The sequence below is a fragment of the Crocodylus porosus genome, unplaced genomic scaffold (assembly GCF_001723895.1).
Source record: "Crocodylus porosus isolate Cpor-Errol unplaced genomic scaffold, CroPor_comp1, whole genome shotgun sequence".
Classification (NCBI taxonomy): Eukaryota; Metazoa; Chordata; order Crocodylia; family Crocodylidae; genus Crocodylus; species Crocodylus porosus.
Genome location: NW_017728910.1, coordinates 35,370,605 through 35,390,922, shown reverse-complemented (window position 1 = coordinate 35,390,922; position 20,318 = coordinate 35,370,605). Strand labels below are relative to the sequence as shown.

The 20,318-nt window shown below is 46.2% G+C and overlaps 2 protein-coding genes across 2 annotated transcripts in view; both read left to right on the top strand.

Moving 5' to 3' along the window:
• The first annotated feature begins 6,586 nt into the window (after positions 1-6,586).
• On the top strand, positions 6,587-9,216 carry LOC109308611 (C-C motif chemokine 20-like). The gene is made up of 4 exons (XM_019533019.1): positions 6,587-6,747; positions 7,312-7,426; positions 8,240-8,317; positions 8,863-9,216. Exons 1-4 carry the CDS (start codon positions 6,672-6,674, stop codon positions 8,888-8,890), a joined length of 297 nt encoding a protein of 98 aa, XP_019388564.1. The 5' UTR covers positions 6,587-6,671; the 3' UTR covers positions 8,891-9,216.
• A 2,899-nt stretch (positions 9,217-12,115) lies between these two features.
• DAW1 (dynein assembly factor with WD repeats 1) overlaps positions 12,116-20,318 on the top strand; it is a 65,642-nt gene continuing 57,439 nt past the window's right edge. The window contains exon 1 of the mRNA XM_019532558.1: positions 12,116-12,124. Coding sequence (XP_019388103.1) covers positions 12,116-12,124 — 9 coding nt within the window. The remainder of the gene's footprint in view (positions 12,125-20,318) is intronic.

Here is a 20,318-nt window from a genome sequence, read left to right as displayed (position 1 = left end):
CTCCCAACTCCCTGTAGCGCCTCATGACCTGGTTGGGGGTGCTCCGAGCCGTGTCATTGGTGCCCACATGAATAAGGAGCATGGGGTAGTGGTCTGTGGGCCGGAGACACCTTACATTAAGACACCTTCTTTATCAGATTCTATATTTGCTCAGGGGAAAGCAGACAAAAAATACAGAAAGAACTAGCATTGCTCTAATGCTACCAGAAAAAGTTCATCTCCAAGGGTGTTTTTACACATGTTCTGGGGATAGGAGGGGACACTTTAATTAGAGCAACTCTGAGAACCACTCTAATTAAAGCACCTGCAGTGTCTTGTGCATCAGCATTCCCACACTTCAAAATGGCGGTGGGGGCGCTTTAACAAAAGCTTATCAAATAAGCCTTAGTTAAAATGTCCCTGCTGCCATTTTGAAACATGGGGATGCTGATTCATGAGACATGGAGACTGGCCGGAGCATGCTAATTAGTGATGTATTGAGTCTGCTCTACTGTAATTACAGTGCAGAAGAGCAGCCTCCCTGCACCTGTACAGGCACCCAAAAGTGCCACCCCACCATATCTTCAGAAAAACAAAGAATCTTCTGAACAGACAGAGGTTGATTGAACTCTGCATATTGAAATTGTAGTAGGGATACTGCTACAGAGTCTAGGGAGACTTTGAAAACCAAAGCAACCAAGCTGTCACCCAAAAACTTTATGTAACTAGTCCTGTTTTAATCCAAGCAACTGCTCTTCAGAGAACTGCTTTAGGTTGCTTCAGGAGGCAGCTAGGCTCCAAACCTGCAACACATAACCAGATATGTAACTTAGTTTCCATGAGAAGAGAAGTTCCATTGTCTAGGATGCTCCCTTCCACTCCCCTTGCCTCCCCTCCCCCTAAATTACCTTCTACCTATAGTTGCAAGTTTAAGAAACATTTATTTCATCTTCACTGGCTCAGCCACATAGCTTGTTAGCTGGGTAGGGTGGTAAATGAGAGAACTCAGAATGTAATGGGTTGACCAAGAAGTAGTCTCTGTGAGATCTTTGCAGACATGTTCTTGCTGAAGTGACCTATCTGGTTCTGAGCTAGGAGCTGCTTCTAGAAAAGACCTATGTGCCAGTTAATAAATGAGTAATAACCATGTTATATGTTGGCATCAGACATTTAGTGGTTTATTGTTATGTTGCTATTAAACAATTATAAGAGCCCATCTAGTGTGCTAAACAGTTTAACAATAATTAAAATACTGTTTCCAATACTGTAGATGGAAAGGTGTCTTGGCCATCTGGATATATTTTTAATCCCTAAATTAATGTCTGAATTCTAATGGAGGAGGGGATCTAAGAAAAATAATTAGAATTTTTGGTGTGTTCCACACAACAGAGTGATGCATACCAGGGCTGTCAATATCCTATTGTCTATTCTGTTTTCTGTAGGTTGTTATACTGATCTCATCACTGTAGAAACTAAGCATCTTCCATGAATGCCTTGTAATGTGACTATCATCTTACCTGTTGTGAGAGGTCCCCCTCCTCTCTCTCTCGAGGGAGAATTGTGAAATGTGGAGAAGAGGATATATTAAATATTATTTTGCAGGTTACCTCTTGCAGCTCTAGCTCAAATCTCATGTGGAATAAGTTAAGGTATGTCTCTACAAGAATACCCACATTCACTTTAATCTGACTAGTAGAGGTAACAACAGCAGTGCAGACATGGTGGCATGGACTTCAGCCTTCTGGTTGGGAATCCTGTATGTTCACTTCAGGCTAACAACCCAAGTACACATACAGGATTCCCAACCAGCTTGTACAGCTCACACCAGTGTCCGTCTGTCCACCACACAAATTCACTAATACCATTGCCAGAGCTGCTTGATAAAAGTGAGTGTGGGTATGCTGATAGCAACAACACTGTTTTTGTTATATAGAGATGTATTGTAAAGTTTCTGGGGAGGGACGGAATCTTTCTATGTATGCATATGTGTACGTACAGCATCTTCCAGTATAGTGGAGTCTTTGGGTACTGCTGAAGTACATATAATAGTGCAATAACAGAAACTCTGTATTTCATAGTTTCAGAGTTTTATCGTTGGTAGGGTTGGAAGGGACCTGAGCAGATCATCAAGTCTGACCCCTTGCCCTGGGCAGGAAAGAGCACTGGGGTCAAATGATCCTGGCCAGGTGTTCATCCAGCCTCCTTTTGAAGACCCCCAGGATAGGACCGAGCACAACTTCCCTTGGAAGTTGGTTCCAGATGCTAGCTGCCCTGAGATTTGGCACCTCTGAAAAGAAAGTGCTTGGTTTACCCAGCTGTTCAAGTATGGAGTTAGGTTCACAACATTAGGCACGAACAGTTAGGTCCTTAGTTGCACTAAACCGTTTGATGCAAGTAACATAGAGCTGGAGGCCCCTTTTACTTTAAGAAGAAAAACTGCAGGTAGAGAGACCAGGCAATGGCAAAGCCCTGCTGCCCAGGCAGGAGAGAGGCCCACCCAGGTAAAGGGTTACAGCTTTTGTTTGTGAGCAGATCTCTATCTAGCTTGGGCTGGTGGCAAGGGAATAGCCAGCTAGAGACCAGTGGCTACCACAACTTACTATCAGTACCGTAGCAAGGAAGTTTGGTGCTGGTGTTAGAAATGCGCAGCTTGCATCTTGCACCTGATAAGAAAGAAATACTGCCCAAGGCTCCTTTCTCCCCCGGTCCCACCTTAGCCTTTCTCATGCTGATTGGAGAAGCTGGAATTCAATTGACTGTGGCTTTGGGGTATGAACTTTTGGCAAACTGTTGTAGTTTCTGGGCATGCTTAATAAGGTGTTACATATTTACCCCTCTGCCCGGCATACTTAAGTAGCTAATTATACTATACATGCGATGTATGTAATGATGTAACTACATGTATGCTTGTATGAAACGGAAGTAGCTGTAAGAGTTCCGGTGTCTGCACACGTGCTCAGGAGAGAGAAGATAAATTCCGCTTGCAAACACAATTAGTTTGTCAGAAGCTGATTTGGGCATCAATGCCCCACTCTGACCTTGTTTGCAAACGAATACATCCTTTTGTACCAGCTGATGTTTCTGTGTCTGTGATTTTTGCGGGCCTCCAAAGAAACGAACCGCTTTTTGCAACACTGGGGCAAGCCTGCAGTGGCAGTCACCCTCACACTTTGCACAGATCTGGGGGGCATGTGCCCTCCCATGCTTGCCTGGGAGTGCACACAGCGGCAGGAGCTGCCCTCCCCCTGTCCTTGCGCCCCACGAAATGAGCAATTCATGGCTCCATCCTGTGCCCTCCCCTGGCTGGGCAGTGCCTGTTGGTGCCCCTTAACTTCGGTGCCCAGGGCAGTCGCCCCATTCACCCCCCCCGCCTTGCTACAGTACTACTTATCATAGACCTGGCAGCACACAAACCAAGGGCAAAGTGACTCCAGCAGCAGGAGGCTGCTAGGGCAGCAGTTCTAAGTTGCCACAGCACCCAGGCTTTAGGCCCTGATGAGGAACCCCTGCAGGTGGTTAGGGAGCCGCCTGACCAGAAGGGAGCCAGGCTTGAAGCATATAAGCCAGGGCCTGAAGTAGGCAAGTAATCTAGCCCTGCAAGTTGCTGGATGAAAAGCTCTAGGCCAGGAAGGCTGTAGGGCAACGCCAGGCTGATTTTAGAGCTGCTCTAAGGACTGCTAGCTGTATGCTGGTGTCTTACAGAGGAACACAGTCCCTGTAAGGCGTAAGGGGAAGCCTTGCTGCAGACGGCGAGCTATTGGTATCATTTGCTACGCCTAGAGCAGGTTAAGTTTGTTACGGCCAGTGTGCGCTCATTCTGTGTGTTACAGTTTACAACAGGTAGTTTGGGAGTGCTTGAAAGGGGAGTGAATGGAGGTCACAGTGGGATACCTGGGGGTTTAACCCATAGTGGGGCACTTGAAAGGTGTATTGGTAGTTTAACCTACAATGAGGTACCAGGGGCATGCCAGTGTTTAGAGCCCAGCCAAAGGCCCTGATTCAGGGCATGCCAGAAGTTTAGGCCCAGAGAAGAGTTTAAAGCCCAGAGAGGAAGAAAGAGAGCCTGAAGCCTCGCTGGGCAAGCGTCAGGAAGGGTGGAGCCAGGGCCAGGGTGTCCTGTGCACAAAGAAGGCAGACGCAAGGGCCAGGGGTACCCAGGTGCCAAAGCAGGCTCAGTAAGTGTATTGCCTAGGATAGGGCAAGGACAAAGCCAGATTAGGCCTTCAAGGGCTAGAAACCAGGTCAGGCACAGTGGCCCAGCAAGAGAAAAGGGACTGAGCCTGGGAAGGCTGAGACTCCAACAAGGGTATAAAGGCCTGAGGTGGCCTGCTGATGTGTTGGGGCCAAATGCCTACCGAAGCCATTAATTGCCAACTTCTGTGAGGCATGGATGTGGTGTAAAGGGTAGTCAAATAATGTAATTAGACCTTAAGGCTAAGAGCAGAGATGCCTGAGCTCAGAAGCCGGAGATCAGGCTTGGGAAGTCCTGGGACAGCCTCCCTTTTTCTAAACAATAATACTATCAAGGTGTGGTAAGAGAGTGAAACGGGGATTAGCAAAGGCTGCGGGGGCTCCAGGGGCATCATGGCCACCTCTGGAGTGGAACCCCATTACAGTGCACGTAGGAAAGTCCAAAGGTGCCACTTTTGGTGGTCCTGATCCAGCTGGCCTTGTCTCTGGAATAAGCTAAAGTGTCGCATCGTTGTTCTGTCTGCCAGTTACCCCCAGTAGCTGGAACTGACAGCTGTATGATACAGCTCGTTTCAGGGACATTTTATGTGAACAGAGATAAATGGTGTGTCCACACATGCAGGCATGTGCGCTTGCAGAAGCTCCAATAGAAATGGTGCAAATTTGAGCTAGGGATTTTTGCCTTGGAGCATGTGCCCTTATATGCACTTTGGTGTGAGGCAAATTGTGCCGCTTGGGCAAAATAATCCTTCCTGGCTTGTCCTGGATTGCATCCAGGGGGAGCTAGAGCCCTGGGCCAGCACTTATGCTGTCTCCAGCCGCCCTGTCCTGGCCCCATCAGCACAAAAAGCTGCCCTGTCAAGTAGCTCAGGGCTACTAGCTTTCAGGAGCTTTTGGGACCCAGCCAATTGGTACCTGGGGACACTACGCCTTGGGCCAGCTGGACTGCTGGAGTTTCCTGCACACTTTACCCACTGCAGCAGTCTGGTAGTGGGGACTGCTGCCTGGCTGTGACCTGCTGTGCACCAGCCAGACCCAGATGGGGACTACACAGCCAGCTGGCAGTGGACTGTAGCCTTTGTGCTGCCCTAATGCTAAGTGTGCCCCCTGCCCGGCCATCTGGGCAGCTATCACCCAGAAGATGTTCTGGGTGTGGTAGCCTGCTTTGAACTGTCAAAGCATGTCCTCCTGGCCCCAATTGGCCAGGAGGTTGGCCACAGCCAGATGGGTCCAAGGTACCAGCTCTGAGCAGGCAGGGTCCTGCAACTGGCCTCCCTAGCAGGAATTCTGGTGCTCCCTATTTGAAAACTGAGAAATCCCTAACAAAAGAAATCCCAAAGTCACTCTGTAAAACACCCCAAAATCCATGTTCCTCTACAATTTAAAACAAATGAACAAAAAATATATAATAGGTGTTTGACATAGTGCAAGAGGCATGTGCGGGCTCATCTGGATGTGCCCAAAGGCTCCTCCTAGCTGATTCTACCCCCTCTTCCTTTCAGGATGTAGCTTAACAAGTCACAGTCTCCATATAGAGCGAGAAGAATTAACCAGCAAGCTTCCTGTAGAGTTCCAAGACCTGCTAATTGGTACGAGGCAAACAAAGGAATCCTGTAAATATAATACAAATGCCTAAAATGGAGTTCCTGGCCCAGGAGCTCACTGTTCAGACAGCAGAGATGCAAACATTTGTGTCACTAGCCATTTTTATGGATCCAGAAGGCTTGGGAGATCCTTTTGAGTAGTTGTGGGAGAAATGGATTTTTGGAAGGAATAGAATAAAGAAAGGGAGAATATCTGGAATTCTTTCATCGGGCACCCAACATAAGAACAGGCAAGGATAAAGGCACAAGGGCCAGAGTGAGATGGAGAATGGCAGGCCCATTGGGAGGAAGGGGTAGGAGAAAGATAAGGCGGTTGGAGAGAAATGATGACAATAGAGGTGTTATGGAGAAGGAGTCACAAAGGGTTGCAAAGCTGAGGATCAAAAGCACAATCTTTATGTGAGAGGCCAGTTAAAGGAACTCAGAGGGGAGGGTGGGAATGAGCAGTATAAAGGAGAAAGAGAAGCAAGAGCTTCTGGTCAAATACCAGGTTTGTGAAACAAAGCAAACTTGCTCTCTGAGCAGGTTCTTTAGAGCTCTCCACCTCGTGTCACCTATAGTCCCATCTCCTCAGTATTCAGGTGCTTTGCCCACAAGAACATGACTCACAGGGGTTTTCTATCTATGTCGTTTTAGCTTAATTTGCTTTCTATACTTATTAGCAAAAAAAATTTCCCAGAGTTGGTGCCTATGTCAACATCCATTAATTGGGTTAATGAATTGCTAAGGGAAATACCCAGTGGAAAATAAGCAGAGCACACGCATTTGAGAGTTCCTTGGGTCATAGCTGTTGCTTTATAAGAAGGTTGTTCATGGCCAATACGATCAAATTGCTGCAGCAGACTTTCTGACGTACATCAAGTGAAGTTTCTAGCAAACTTGACTGTTGATCTAAAAATGGCAAGCTTCAACAGCAAGACCTTGGTCTTGTTTGTTTTGGTGGGGCTGCTGTTCCTTTTCTGGACTGCTGAGGGTGAGTAATCTTTGTTTTTGGTTCCTCCATGCATGTGGCCTCAAATATCCCTCTGGTTCCTAGCAATTCTGTTGATTTGACCTCATGAAAGTAGGAGCAGGTTTCTTCAAACACTACATGGTTGTGCAAAGTTGGCTTCCTCTTCCTCTTTACTTTTATTTTGTAACAAATGTATTTTTCTTGAAGAGCCAGAGAAACCTTTTGCTCCATAGACTAGACAATGATTTTTTGCAAACTTTCTAGGGAAGTTCTCAGTCCCATTCTGTGCATCATTTGGGGAAGAAGAGGGGAGGATACTGACTAGTTTTTGTGTTTAATTAATTCTAGTCATTGCTGGTAACACCAGCACAGTAGTTGAAAGCTGTGGGTATATCTGGTGCTATTTTTGCTTTTGTTACTTTTTTCCCCTAATGATCCTCTCAAAGAACACTCTAAATGCTCCAGTTCTGATTTACTTTCATGAGTAGAAGACTGTAACAGTCTTAGTTTGAGGTCTTTGTCTGAAACTGTTTCCCACATGCAGAATTAGAGTGCTTTTCTGAGAACTATTTTTGTCTGTTCTAGCACAAAGCAACCAAGATTGCTGCCTTTCCTACACACGTGCTGCACTGCCTCTTTGGGCCATAACTGGTTATACACAACAATCATCAAATGAAGTCTGTGATGTTAATGCTATCATGTAAGTTACCAGAAGAAAGACTGATACAGATACATATTTTTTGCCATGATATAACTATCTTTAAGCTGGTAGAAGCAGTCAGAGAAATGTGTTTCTTTACACAAACTATAATCTATACAATTCCTTTAGTGTTGATATTAAAGCTCTTTCTATAGCACAAAAATTAGGGAAAGACTCTTAACTAGCTCTCTCACAGTTGGTGTACCTACTCACGTGCTTTTCTAAGGAGCTATTTAGTCTACTCCACAGTAAATTGACACCATCTACACATGCACTGGTATTGGGTCACAGTAAACTAATTAACTCCACCCTAAGATTGTACTGTTGGACAGTACTATCTTAAGATTGAGCACTTTACTGTGCTGAAATGCATGTGTAGACACTGACCAGAGATGTAAATTGTGCCCAGTCAGCCCAGCTAGCTGGGATCTGTTCTGCCCTGGTGCAAATAGCTGTGATTCTGGGTGCACATATAGATGCCGCATATGTAAATACACCCAGTACCTGTATACTAAAGTATGAGTGTTTTGTAGTGCTAAACATTACTGGAAGATCCAAGAAATGGCAAAAACACTGTCTGTTGGTAACATAAGGCAGATTGTATCCCTGGAGAGTGAATGTTTGAGAAATCATAATTCTTATTTTGAGCTGTTCTTTCACTATTAAATATAAAATTATGCTTTTTGTGTGGAGCTGCCATAAATAACCCTTTTTGTTCTATTGCATTATTGTTGTGTTAAATGTAACTTTCTAGGTGTTTAAAAAAAAAAGTGCTCTCCTAGTGATTTTTTTCTCATCTTTTTTTCCTTCCAGTTTTCACACAAAGAGTGGGATAAGAGCATGCACAAACCCAAAAGCCAAGTGGGTGAAGAAACTTCTTCTCTTACTGAGGTAGGAAGGCTTTCAAATCCAACAGCCTGCCCAAACTTAAGCATGAATAAGTATCCACAGACAGAGGATGTTATGTTAGCTGGCTATGTTAGCTGGAAGTCATGTAAGAGGTTGGTTTGAGTTGCATCATAGTTGTTGCCTATGAAAGCTCATGTCTCCTATCCACACATACTGCATGACCTAAGCTCTTACGTAGAATGCACAAAGCAGATGCTGACTCTGTGCTTTTGAAAATGTGCAATTTTCTTCTATTTTTCTCCTGGAGAGAAGAGGGTATTGGAAGCATGTTTGTTTCAGAGTTCCTCTGTGGGAAGATGGGGTGGATGTTCCATTTGTCCCTCACCCCATATAGGGTAATGACATAGGCTGAAATTGGTGTGGGGAGGGGAAGGGAAATTTCAGATAATTAGACAAATTTATTGCTGATATGACTTGATACAATGCTACTGAGCTCCATGGAGCTGCACCTGCTTATACCAGCAATGAATTTGATACTGAAGAGGGTACTGATGCTCATCCATGGTTTGTTTTTGTTTTTTTTAAAGCAAAAGGCTCAAGAAGATGTCAAATTAAGATGGTTTCTGAAACTGGAACTAAACACACAGAGGTGATCTGCAGAACCTACACTAGGTTAGGATATTCTCTTGTACACTGTTGTGTGCTGACTCTACACCTATTCCTGGCTTTTTTGGGACCATTTAATTACTTGCATTTGATTCATATTGCATCATTTATTTGCTTGAATTGAGCATTCTGTAAGTTGCTTTTGTTTGCTATCACTTTCATTACTGTGTATAGTCAAATACAATGTACAACAGGTTGGGTACTGTGTGCCCTATTGGATTCAGTGCACAGTGTATTGTTTATGAACATCAGCTTAAATAAAACCAGATATTCTATTTTGTTTCTTCATTCTCTTTTGTTTAGACAAAAAAAAATCTTTAATTTCTAGTATCGCTCAAAAATTACATCACCCAACAGGGATACTTAGTATAAAGACAATGGGTGAAACTTGGAGTGTTTTTTGTATTTATAGAACACATGTGACCGAAGGAAAAAGTGGAGACTTAATATGATGGTGAAACATTCTTCTAGCACCCACAACTTACTTATTCAAATTCATTTTATACCTCTGAAAATAAAACAGATTTTTGCCCATAGGCATTCAGATAACTGTTCTTTTGCTCTGGAACTTTACTGTTTAGGGCTAGGAAGCCATAACTGAAAACATAATACATAGTCTTAGTTACACTGTTGCTCCAGGGAGTGAATATTATAGCACAGAAATCCCCAGAAGAGTAGGTGCTTTCTAGTTATTCCATACAAGAACTTGTTCTCAGCATGCTTTTGAGAACAAAGGAAGTTTCTTTATCTCTTACCCTAGGAAAATAATGTGCACACAAAGCAGTTCAGGAATAGGGAAAGCACATCGAATTTTTTTTACATGTTGGCACTGTCAGCTGACAATGAGTAAACACAGACATGGAGGACACCCTCCATCACTATGGAGCAGGGCAGGCCTATGAGGAGAGGCTACGGGACCTGAACCTGTTCAGCCTCCACAAGAGAAGGCTGAGGGGGGATCTAGTGGCCTGTTATGAACTGGTCAGGGGGGATCAGCAGGTATTGGGGGAGTCCCTGTTCCCCCGAGCACCGCCAGGAGTGACCAGGAATAACGGTCACAAGCTGGCAGAGGGTAGGTTTAGGTTAGATATCAGGAGGCGCTACTTCACAGTCAGGGCCGCTAGGGTCTGGAACCAGCTTCCAAGAGAAGTGGTGCTGGCTCCTACCCTGGGGGTCTTTAAGAGGAGGCTAGACGAACACCTTGCTGGGGTTGTTTGACCCGGGTACTCTTTCCTGCCATGGCAGGGGGTTGGACTAGATGATCTACACAGGTCCCTTCTGACCCTAGAAACTATGAAACTATAAAGGTGGTCCCTGCAGCAGAGAGTTAAAATACAGCTTGTGTATACCCATTTCATGCACAGAAGACCTTTTGCTCTTAACCAGGCTAACTCCTGAGAACTAACATTCACATAAAGAAGTATAAGAATTTCCTACTTTTCTTTTACTAGTTCTCCATTAGGCATGTTCATTCTGTCTAAACTGGTACAGTTGTATGCCCAACTTTTCATTTCTTGCTTGGTAGAATAAAACACATTTTTATTCTCAGGTGGATGTCTCACATGCATCCTCTGGGTGTTCACTTCTTGTCTACTTTTAAGCTTCTGGAACCTGGATAGGCCCTTAGTCTAGATGGCAGGTGACTGATGCCTCCTGACTCTGGAGGACACCAGCGGCTGATCTGCTGACCGCAGAAGCGTGCCGGCAAAACCAGAAGTGCCACCAGCACTCCCTACTCCCCAGCCAGTGAGGGCCAATTTCAGGGGGGGCACGTTTCCCTCTCCCTGCCTGCCCCTACATGTTGCCTATAGTCTATATTCTGCTGTGCAGGCTAAGAGCTGGTATTAGTTGAAACCATCTTTAGTAGCTTATACTAGGAGTAAGGGTCTGCACTAAGCTTGAGACCCTCTAGGTTCAGCTGTGCTTGATTTGCCCCCACAGACTACAGGATATGAACCCAGTACTCTTAAGAACCATCTTGGTGGTTCACTGCTTCCCTGGCCTGCAGCTGTGCTTTGGCCTATGCCTGTCTCTGAGCCTTGTATCCCTGCTCACATTCTGGTTTCTGTTTAGCTCCCAACTCCTGCTCTGATTCCCCCTATTTCTTGCACTGGCTTTTGACCTCTGGCTACTAACCCTGGTCAGATGCTGGTTTCTGTCTCTGGTTTCTGACCTATACCCTAGTTTTTGTCTTTTGCTTGTTTCCCTTGCCTTGGACCTCTCAGTATAGTGTTGATTATGGCTTCTGACTCTGGATTTTAGGTTGGTAGGTAGATGGTGCTGACTCTGACTCTGTCCTATAGGTTCATGACACTGTATCTCTGTTGGGATAGAAGGCCTATGCTTCAATTCTGAAAAACTTCTATGACCTGTTTGGAACTTAACAACTCTTTTGATTACTAATCTCATTTATTGGGTTTTTTGTTTTTTTTTGGTTTTGTTTGTTTGTTTTAAAGTTACAGCTTCTGGTATCTTTATGATTGCATGAGAATCTCAGCTTGTGTTTTTAAAAAGCTGCTTTCTAGCTATCTTGACTGCACAGGAAAAAATATAAACAAACTTGTGAGTGAAGTTCCTGTATGTGAAGAAGTTCCTCTGTGTTCCTTCTGTGAGTGGGATTATATGGGAAGATACTTGTAGATTTTGATTAATAATAGGACACTGACCAAAGACCTCTGCAAAAAGGAAGAAATTAGTTAATGCAGCATAAGCACTTGGGAGATGTACAGTATGATCTTATCTAAAAATCTGTCTCCTAATTTAGTTTTGGACAATAGAAATGAGCCAGCATACTTCCAATCCTGAAGATACCAGATAACAAACTATGAAGAATCCTTAAATAGATAAAGAGCTCATCAAGTATTAACACAAACACTCTTCAAGTGTGACTAAGTAGGTTTTTTAGCTATTCAGATAAATTGGACGCTGTTAGAAATATCCAAGTGACCTACAGAAACACTCTCGCTGTTTCTAACAGCACCTGGTTGGATAATGATCTCTATGAATTGACTGGTCAGCCAGTTAAGTGAAGTGGTGTTGGTAGAGAAGGTTATGTGCATGTGCTAAAATTGAGAGAAAGTTATCAGTTTCCGTGTCAGAACCCAGCCAGGGCTAGAGGCTGGAGCTGCCGCTACCGCCTGGCCCAGGCAAGTGCTCAGAGCCCGAGCTGGAACCATGGCAAAGGTAAGGGGGCATGGCATACACCAGAGAGGGACAAGTGACAGGGGGAAAGGCCCTGAGGGAGAAGGTGGCAGGGGGACAGCCATGGGGGAAGATGGCTGTCAGGGGGACAAGGGACATGGGGGTAAAGGTGGTGAGGGAGATTGCCTGTTTTCCTCTACCACTACTTTCCCTTTGACATGGGTAGAGAAGAAGAATTGAAGAGGACCCTCCAATAAGGAGATTCTGGACAAAGGCTGATTAAAATTAAAACACATTTTGAATATGGGCCAGGCAAGCATCTAACAAAATAGTAATTTCATAGACATTTGGACTGGAAGGGACCCCGGAGGATCATGGAGTTCAGCCCCCTGCCCCAGGGGCAGGAAGTCAGCTGGGGTCATAGAATCTCAGCAAGATAAGCATCCAAATGTGTCTTGAAGGCGTTCAAAGTGGGTGTTTTGAACCACCTCCAGAAGTAGTCTGTTCCAAACCTTGGGGGCCTGGACAGCAAAGAAGTTCTTTCTTATGTCCAGCCTGAACCGGGCACAGTGGAGTTTGTGACCATTCGATCTTGTCATCCCTTGGGGGGCTCTGGTGAACAGCCCCATTGCTCTCAGCCTCTAATCATAAGGTCTGCTTCCTGACCTCTGATCATGTGCATGGCTCTCCTCTGCACTCTCTCAAGTTTCTCCACATCCATTTTGAATTGTGGATCCCAAAACTGGATGCAGTACTCCAGCTGTGGCCTCACCAAGGCTGAGTACAGCGGGAGAATGATGTCCTGGGATCTGCTTGAGAAGCACCTATGGATGCAAGACAGCATTTTGCTCACTTTACTAGCCACAGCATCACACTGAAGGCTCATGTTTATCTTGTGGTCAACCGTGACCCCCAAGTCCTTTTCATCTGTAGTGCTAACCAGCATAACCTATAAGCATGGTGCAGGTTTTTCCTCCCAAGCTGGAGAACCTTGCACGCCATCAGGTTCTTGTCCGCCCATTTCATGAGTCTGTCCAGATCTGCCTGGATCACCCTACTATCCTCAGGTGTGGATGCTTTACCCCAAAGTTTGGTGTCATTGGTGAACTTGGTCTGTCCGCTTCTGACACCAATGTCCACACCATAGATGAAGATGTTAAACAGTATGGGCCCTAGGAGAGAGCCTTGTGGGACCCCACTGGTCATAGGGCACCAAGGCAATTGGCTCCCATTGACCACCCCCTCTGAGTCCTACTGCGGAGCCAGTTCCCCAGCCAGCAGAACATGGTGACGTCGAGGCTGCAGTTAGCCAGTTTAGTCGAGAGGTGATTGTGGGATACCAGATCAAAGGCTTTTTTAAAGTCGAGGTATACGACGTCGATCTCTTCCCCCTTGTCCAGGTGATAAATTACCTGGTCATAAAAGGAAATAAGATTGGTCAAGCAAGACCTACCCACAACAAACCCATGATGGCTATCCCTCAGGATATTGCCTTTAGCTAGTCTGTTAAGGATGGCCTCCTTGATAACCTTTTCCAAGACCTTCCCCAGGATAGAGGTCAGGCCCATAGTTTGCCGGATCTACTTTCCTCCCTTTCTTGAAGATAGGCACCACATTGGCCTTATTCCAATCTTCAAGCACTTCATCAGAGCGCCAAGAGCTCTCAAAGATCTGTGACAGGGGCTGAGCTGTGATGCTCGCCAGCTCCCTGAGTACCCTTGGGTGTAACCCATCAGGACCGGCTGACTTGAAGGTATCCAGCCTGTTGAGGTGTTCCTTCAGGAGGCCAGCTTTGATGAAGGGCAAGGAATCTCCCTCACTCGGGCCTCTCTGACCCATAGTGGGCAGGGCCATCCCATGGAACTAGTGAAAAACTGACGCAAAGTACCCATTTAGCAAGTTCTTTTTTTCCGGTGCATCAGTTGTCAGTTGCCCCATCTGGTTTAGCAGGGGTCCAATGTTGCTCTTGCTTTTCCTCCGGCTCCCCACATATCTAAAAAAGGACTTTTTATTTTCTTTGATATTTGTAGCTAGCTGGAGTTCCATCGCAGCCTTGGCTTTCCTGATTTGCTCTCTGCAAGTCTGGACTAAAGCAGAGTATTCCCCCTTGGTGGTGGTTCCAGTCTTCCATCCTTTGTAGGTCTTCCTTTTAGGACACAGGAGTTCTGCCAGTTCCCTGGAAAGCCAAGGAGGCTGCTGTGCCCTTTTGCTGTCTTTCCTCCGAGACAGGATGGACTTTGCTTGCGCATCCAGGATTGCTCCCTTGAGGAGCAACCACTCATCCTGAACTCCCCTCCCCTTTGGGTTGTGGCCCTTTAGGGGCTCACTGACAAGCCTCCTTAGCTTGTCAAAGTCAGCTTTCCTGAAGTGGAGGACTTCTGTATTACTGACTGGCTTGCCAGCTTTATGGCAGATGGCGAAGGTGATCAGTTCATGATCACTGTCACCCAGCTTCCCTTCGATTGTTAGGTTGCTGATTAGGTCATCCCCAGTTGCCAGTACAAGGTTGAGCAGTGCTTTACCTCTTGTTGGCCCGTAGACTTCCTGTGTCAGATAGAGGTCATCCACACATGAGAAAAAACTTTGCAACTGCTTAGATTTGGCCAAGCGCTCCTCCCATGAGATGTCTGGATAGTTAAAGTCTCCCATGACAACCATACACTGGGATTGTGAGGCCTCAGCCAATTCTCTGGTGAACTCCTGGTCAAGCTCTTGACTCTGGGAAGGGGGTCTGTAGTAGACCCTCACCATAGTATCCCCTGTGCTGTGTTCCCCATGGATTTTAACCCAGAGGGTCTCAAGTCATCCACTGTGGGTGCCAATGTTGGCTTGCAGAGACGTGTAGCTTTCCTTGATATAGACAGCTATGCCCCCACCCCTTTTATCCACTCAGTCCCTCCTGTACAGGGTATAGCCATCTATACCCATGGTCCAGTCATAGGTGGAGTCCCCCCAGGTCTCCATTATCCCAATGACATTGTAGTTATTTGCATTTGGCAGGAGAACAAATTCCTCCTGTTTATTCCCCAGGCTCCTGGCATTTGTGTATAGACACACAAGTGTCCCCTTAGGGGCCCTTGCCTTGCCTACATTTTGTTCCAGGGCTGGGGCTCGGGTGGGATTCCTTATGTGCCTTGGCCCGCTGGCTTTGCAAGGGCCACTCAGTGGGCCAGCAGTGGCAGTAGTCCCCCCATTCCCCGGTGGGCTTAGTTTAAAGCCTGGTGGAGCAGGTCAGCCAGTCTAGCTGAGAAGAGCCTCCTCCCCAATGGCGAGAGGTGGAGGCTGTCCCTTCTCAACAGCTCGCTGCCTCTCTCCCCAAAGAGCGGGCTGTGGTCATGGAAGCCAAAGCCTTCCTGATGCCACCAGCACCGCAGTCTTTTGTTGACTACCTGGATCCTCCTCTTCCTCCTCAGCCCATAGCCTGAGACTGGGAGGATCAAAGAAAACACCACCTGTTCCCCTAGACCCTTTAGCTCCGCACCCAAATCCCTGTAGTGGGGTTCTCTTAAATTCAGGGTCATCTTAGATTCAAGCTAATATAGTAATATTAGTATTTAATAAAATCTAAATGTCCATATAATATTAATCAAAATGGTCCTATGTAACTTGCTATTAATTATGTCTGTTAAAATGGCAGCAGTGTATGCATGCAACAGACTCCTGGAAATCTTAAGGTGTACTACATAGTAAATACAACAATGATAGTATATAGCTACATACTTCAAAGATTAGAGCCATGATTTACAAAACAGAAATGAAAAGGGCTTCTGAGGCTGAAGAAAACATGGGGAGGGGGAGGTTTAGGAAATAGTAAGTAGATGATCTTATTTATTGAGTGACCTTTTTTTTTAAGCCACTTTGGAAAAAGTTACTTGTAGCTATTTTCATTGACCAGACAAAACTAGGAAAGTAACATTTAGCAATGTGTCTGAGTCTTATGTACTTGAAAGGGCAGAACATGCAGATCAAGAAGGTTGCTAGAAACTCCCTAGCAAAAAGGCTCACTATACTCATGACTAATACAGCAGAAATAGAAGATTTTAAAAAGCCACTTCCTTTTAGCTCCATCTACCTTTTGGCCTGGCTTTTGTTTATTTAATTCAGCATACCACAGAGTGACCTACTTGAGAACAAGTGGGTCATGATTCAAGTTTAAATCAGGAAGCCTATAAACCACCTTCTTCTATTCAAAAAAATAGAAAAAAATGTTTGAGTAAGAAACACTTTCTTTTTTATCTTTCCTCTTAGAATAACACTTTGGCTTAAGAATGAGAGATTTTTGGAGTGTGTACTGTAGAGCATAAAAGAGTTGCGGGAACCTCAGGAAGATATTATTCATTATAGTTGTATTCATTTTGTTCTACATAGTTAAATTCAGTTGTTCTCACTACTTTAGCTGAGTTTTTATTGCAGCCTTTCAAAGGCATTTAAATGTTGACTGAGAAACATCCATCTTAACTTTTTGTAATGTTTACAGAACTGGTGCAGGCTTAAATGCAACAACAGTGGACAGGGAATAATGGATTTACAAGTTAACTTTATATGGTGCTGATGACAATACTTTTGATCTACATGCTATACCAATTGATAACCCCATCCATAGATTAAAAACTGGTTTATAACTTGACAGGTGGCACGTCTACATGAGACATTTACTGTGCAGTAGACTAATTAGCTTTACAGTAAATGTCACATGTCTACACCTGAGCCCCTATTAGGCTTGAATAAACTAATAAACTCCACAGCAGGATGGTACTTTTAAATACAAGTACTATCTCCGCTGTAGAGTTTTTTTTTTTTGGTTTTTTTTTTTGCTCCAAAGCAGTGCATGTGTAGGTGCTGCCCCAGCTGGCAGAGGCGCAAGGGTGCATTAGTGCAGGGCCTGCCTGCCAGTTAGCCCCACACTGCAGCACCCTCATGCCCCAGCCAGTCCCTCTGCAGCACTCTGAGACAGTGCACAGTAGTACCAGGCTGCGAGGCTGACCCCTGGGGCCCTCTGCCAGTCAGGGCTTCTCAGACACAGGTCAACGTGCTGTGGTACTGGGCACACACTCAAATGGTGTGCCTGGGAGCAAAAAACTCCAGAGCAATTAAGCTCCAGACTTTATTGCTTCTCATTAATAGCATGTGCAGTTGGTGAACTCAGACTGGTGGGGCAGTGGAACGCCCCACAGGAATGGTGGAGGGGGAGTGTTTGCAGCTGGCTGGGAGTGTGGCAGGGTGGGGTTGGGGGGGGTTGCAGCCAGCTGGGAGTGGGGGTGTTTGCAGCCTCCCTGCTACCAGCTGGAGTGCCCAGCTGGCTGCAAACCCCACCCCCGTGGGATGTTCCACAGCGCCCCCGCCCAACTCCTGTGGGACGCTCCACCACCCCACCAGTCTGAATTCACCAGCCACACCTGATATGTAGATATGCCCAGGGTGTCTGAGCAACTTAGATTTCTTTCTGGTGTCAGTATTTTGAATTACACATAGTGAATGCGTCTTTCAAGTTTGCCATTCTTTTGGTATTTAATGTCTGCTCTCTGAGATTGCCAGGCAGAATGATTTTACAGTAGCCAGGACGACTTGCATCGCCCCTCTATATATTCTTTGGAAATTAGATTGTGGGGGAGGGGAGAAAGGTACTTACAGGTGGATCTCAGCAATAAATGGCAAACTTCTTTGACTAGACTTGGGACCGAACGGATGCCCACAGCTGTTTTGGCTGGACGTAGACTTCCCATTCCAAGGGCTAAAAGATGTTGCCCAGTCTGTCTAGGAGTTTTGGAACATACTATTCATAATGTCTTAGACTCTCCTCTATATAACAATGTAGGAGAAACTATTTATCATTGTTTTTGCAACAATTGACATACTTCTCAAAGAGAGAGAAATGAATATGGCTTCTCCAGCAAACAGATTCATATTTAGTAAACTGTCTTGCAATTTTTGCTTACAAGGCTGAAGTGATCAGAGTTAAACATCCTTTACTGTTGTTATGACCAATATACTTTATCACTTTGTTTTTACTGTGTTAATTGTGGACCTATGCACATTTTTATAGATTCATGATCTGATTTATTACCATATTTGTACTTGATTATTTTAATTCTAGGAATAGGAATAATACTTTTAGAATGGTTGGCCCAATTTTATTATTATATTTGCATTTCTGTTATTTTTGTTTAAATTTATATTATGGTTGTATGTCTGTTATGTTGTTTTTGGGACCATGGCTTTCAGCCAGAATCCTTAAGAAATTGAAACTGAATGTCTGTTCTCTGTGAGCATGTCTACACATTCATTAATGCACTTTAGGTAATGTGCACTAAATCTAGTACCTCTAGGTAGCATTTGAGTCTGCTGGAGTGTGCTAATTAGTGCGCTCCAGCCAGCCTCTGTGTCTTGTGTATCAGTGTTCCCATGCTTGAAAATGGTCGTGGGGACACTTTAACTAAAGCTTATCAAATGTGCTTTAATAAAAGCGTCCCTGCCACCAGTTTGAAGCACAGGGATGCTGATACACAAGATATTGCTCTTGGAGTAGCTCCAACTAAAGGTCCCTCCCCCATTAGCCCTAGAGCATGTATAAGAACACTCCATTTTGAAGTACAAGAAAAGTGCACATTAGCCTATTTTAATGTGCATTAGTGAAAGGGCACGTGTTTTTTTTTCTGATGCCTTAATGTGCGTTAGGGTGTTTGAAGAGTTTTGATGGTTTTAAATAAATTTGTGTCATGCAGACTAAACTACATCCTAATGTAGTGTTTGCCATGTTGCAAATAGCAATGATGCAGCTGTCAGCTCGCTTCCCAGCCACAGGCTCCTCACTGCTCCTGCCTTCAGCAAGCTCCTGTGGCTGGCTGGATGCCTGAGGCCTGCTGGGAATGGACTGGCCTGCCCTGGGGAAGTGTGGGAAGATAGCAGGAGGGTGGCTGGGTTTGCTGGTGGCCAGAGTGGGTGACAGGGATGGTGCATGAAGGGCTGGAAGCTTAGGCTGGCTGGATGCTGCCCCTGCTCAGAAGTGCCTGATCCAATACTTCCCTGAGCATGCCTGGGCTTTCAGCACCCCATGCACCATCCCTACCACATTCTCTGGCCATCAGCAAACCCAGCCACCCTCCTGCTGGCTCCCTGCACTGACCCAGGGGCACGCTGGGTGTGCTGGTGGCTGGAGAAAGCAGTGGGAATGGTACATGAGGTGTTGGAAGCCTGGGCAGGCTTGGGGAAGCATTGGATTGGGTGCCTCTGAGCTGAGGTACCACCCAGCCAGCTAGCAGCCTGCCCAGGCTTCCAGCACCCCATGCATTGTGCCCATCACCAGCAAACCCAGCCACCCTCCTGCCACCTTCCCATGCTGCCCCAGAGCCAAGCTAGCCCATTGCCGTGTGGCCCCAGGCATCCTGCCAGTCACAGGCATCTGCTGAAGGCAGAAGTAGTGAGGGGCCCAGTGTTTTTTTGGGGGGGTTTTTTGGTGGAGTCTGCCTGCCCCTGTCCTGTGGCTGGGGGTGAGCTGCCAGTAGGCCGAGCAGACCATGAGCTGTGGGGGGGTCCCAGTCCTTCCCGCCACAGTGGTGGTGCCCCCTGGGAGGGCTGCTAATGGGCTGGGTGCTACCCCAGCTTGGGGTCGGGGAGGAGTTGGATTGGACTGGGTGCTGCCTCCGAGCTGGGGTAGCACCTGGCCTGCTAGTAGCCCACCTGGGTGGCCCCAGGGGGCACTGCCACCATGGAGGGAAGGATCAGGGCTGTTGGAATCTTCTCCCCAGGCCATGGGCAGGCTCTGGCTTCAATAAAATGAAACAAAACAAAGTGATTGGGCCCATAGACAGAAGAAGAAACTTTTTGGTGGGGGGCTGACTGCTCACTCATGCCTCCGCAGCAGGAGAGTCTGTGGTGGGAGAGGAAAGGGCCATGGGGTTGGAAGGAGTGGAGCAGGGGCGCTCCCCTGTTGGGGTGGGGTGCGGGATGGAGCTGTAGCTTGTCTGGGGGATGTGCAGGAAGGGGTGGCTCCCGTCACTGCATGTGCCCTGGAGGGCACAGGGGTCACATGCCCCTGTATCTGTGTGAGGCAGGGCAGACTGCCACAGCAGGCTGGCTTCTGGGGCAGTCCTGAGCTCTATTTGGTGGGTGGTGGCCGCTCTGGGCGGGGGGTTGGGGGTCTTAAGTTGAATTTTGAGGTGGCTGCAGCTCTGCTTGCCATAGCCTCCTCCTAGAACCACTGCCACACACACTGAGCACAGCCTGGCCAACCCCCTCC

What these genes read in the sequence shown, in the direction of transcription:
- LOC109308611 (XM_019533019.1), top strand. Translation starts at nt 6,672, where the DNA reads ATGGCAAGCTTCAACAGCAAGACCTTGGTCTTGTTTGTTTTGGTGGGG. An exon ending in TGTGATGTTAATGCTATCAT is followed by an intron (nt 7,427 to 8,239) that starts GTAAGTTACCAG and finishes TTTTCCTTCCAG; the next exon opens with TTTTCACACAAAGAGTGGGA. An exon ending in AAACTTCTTCTCTTACTGAG is followed by an intron (nt 8,318 to 8,862) that starts GTAGGAAGGCTT and finishes TTTTTTTTAAAG; the next exon opens with CAAAAGGCTCAAGAAGATGT.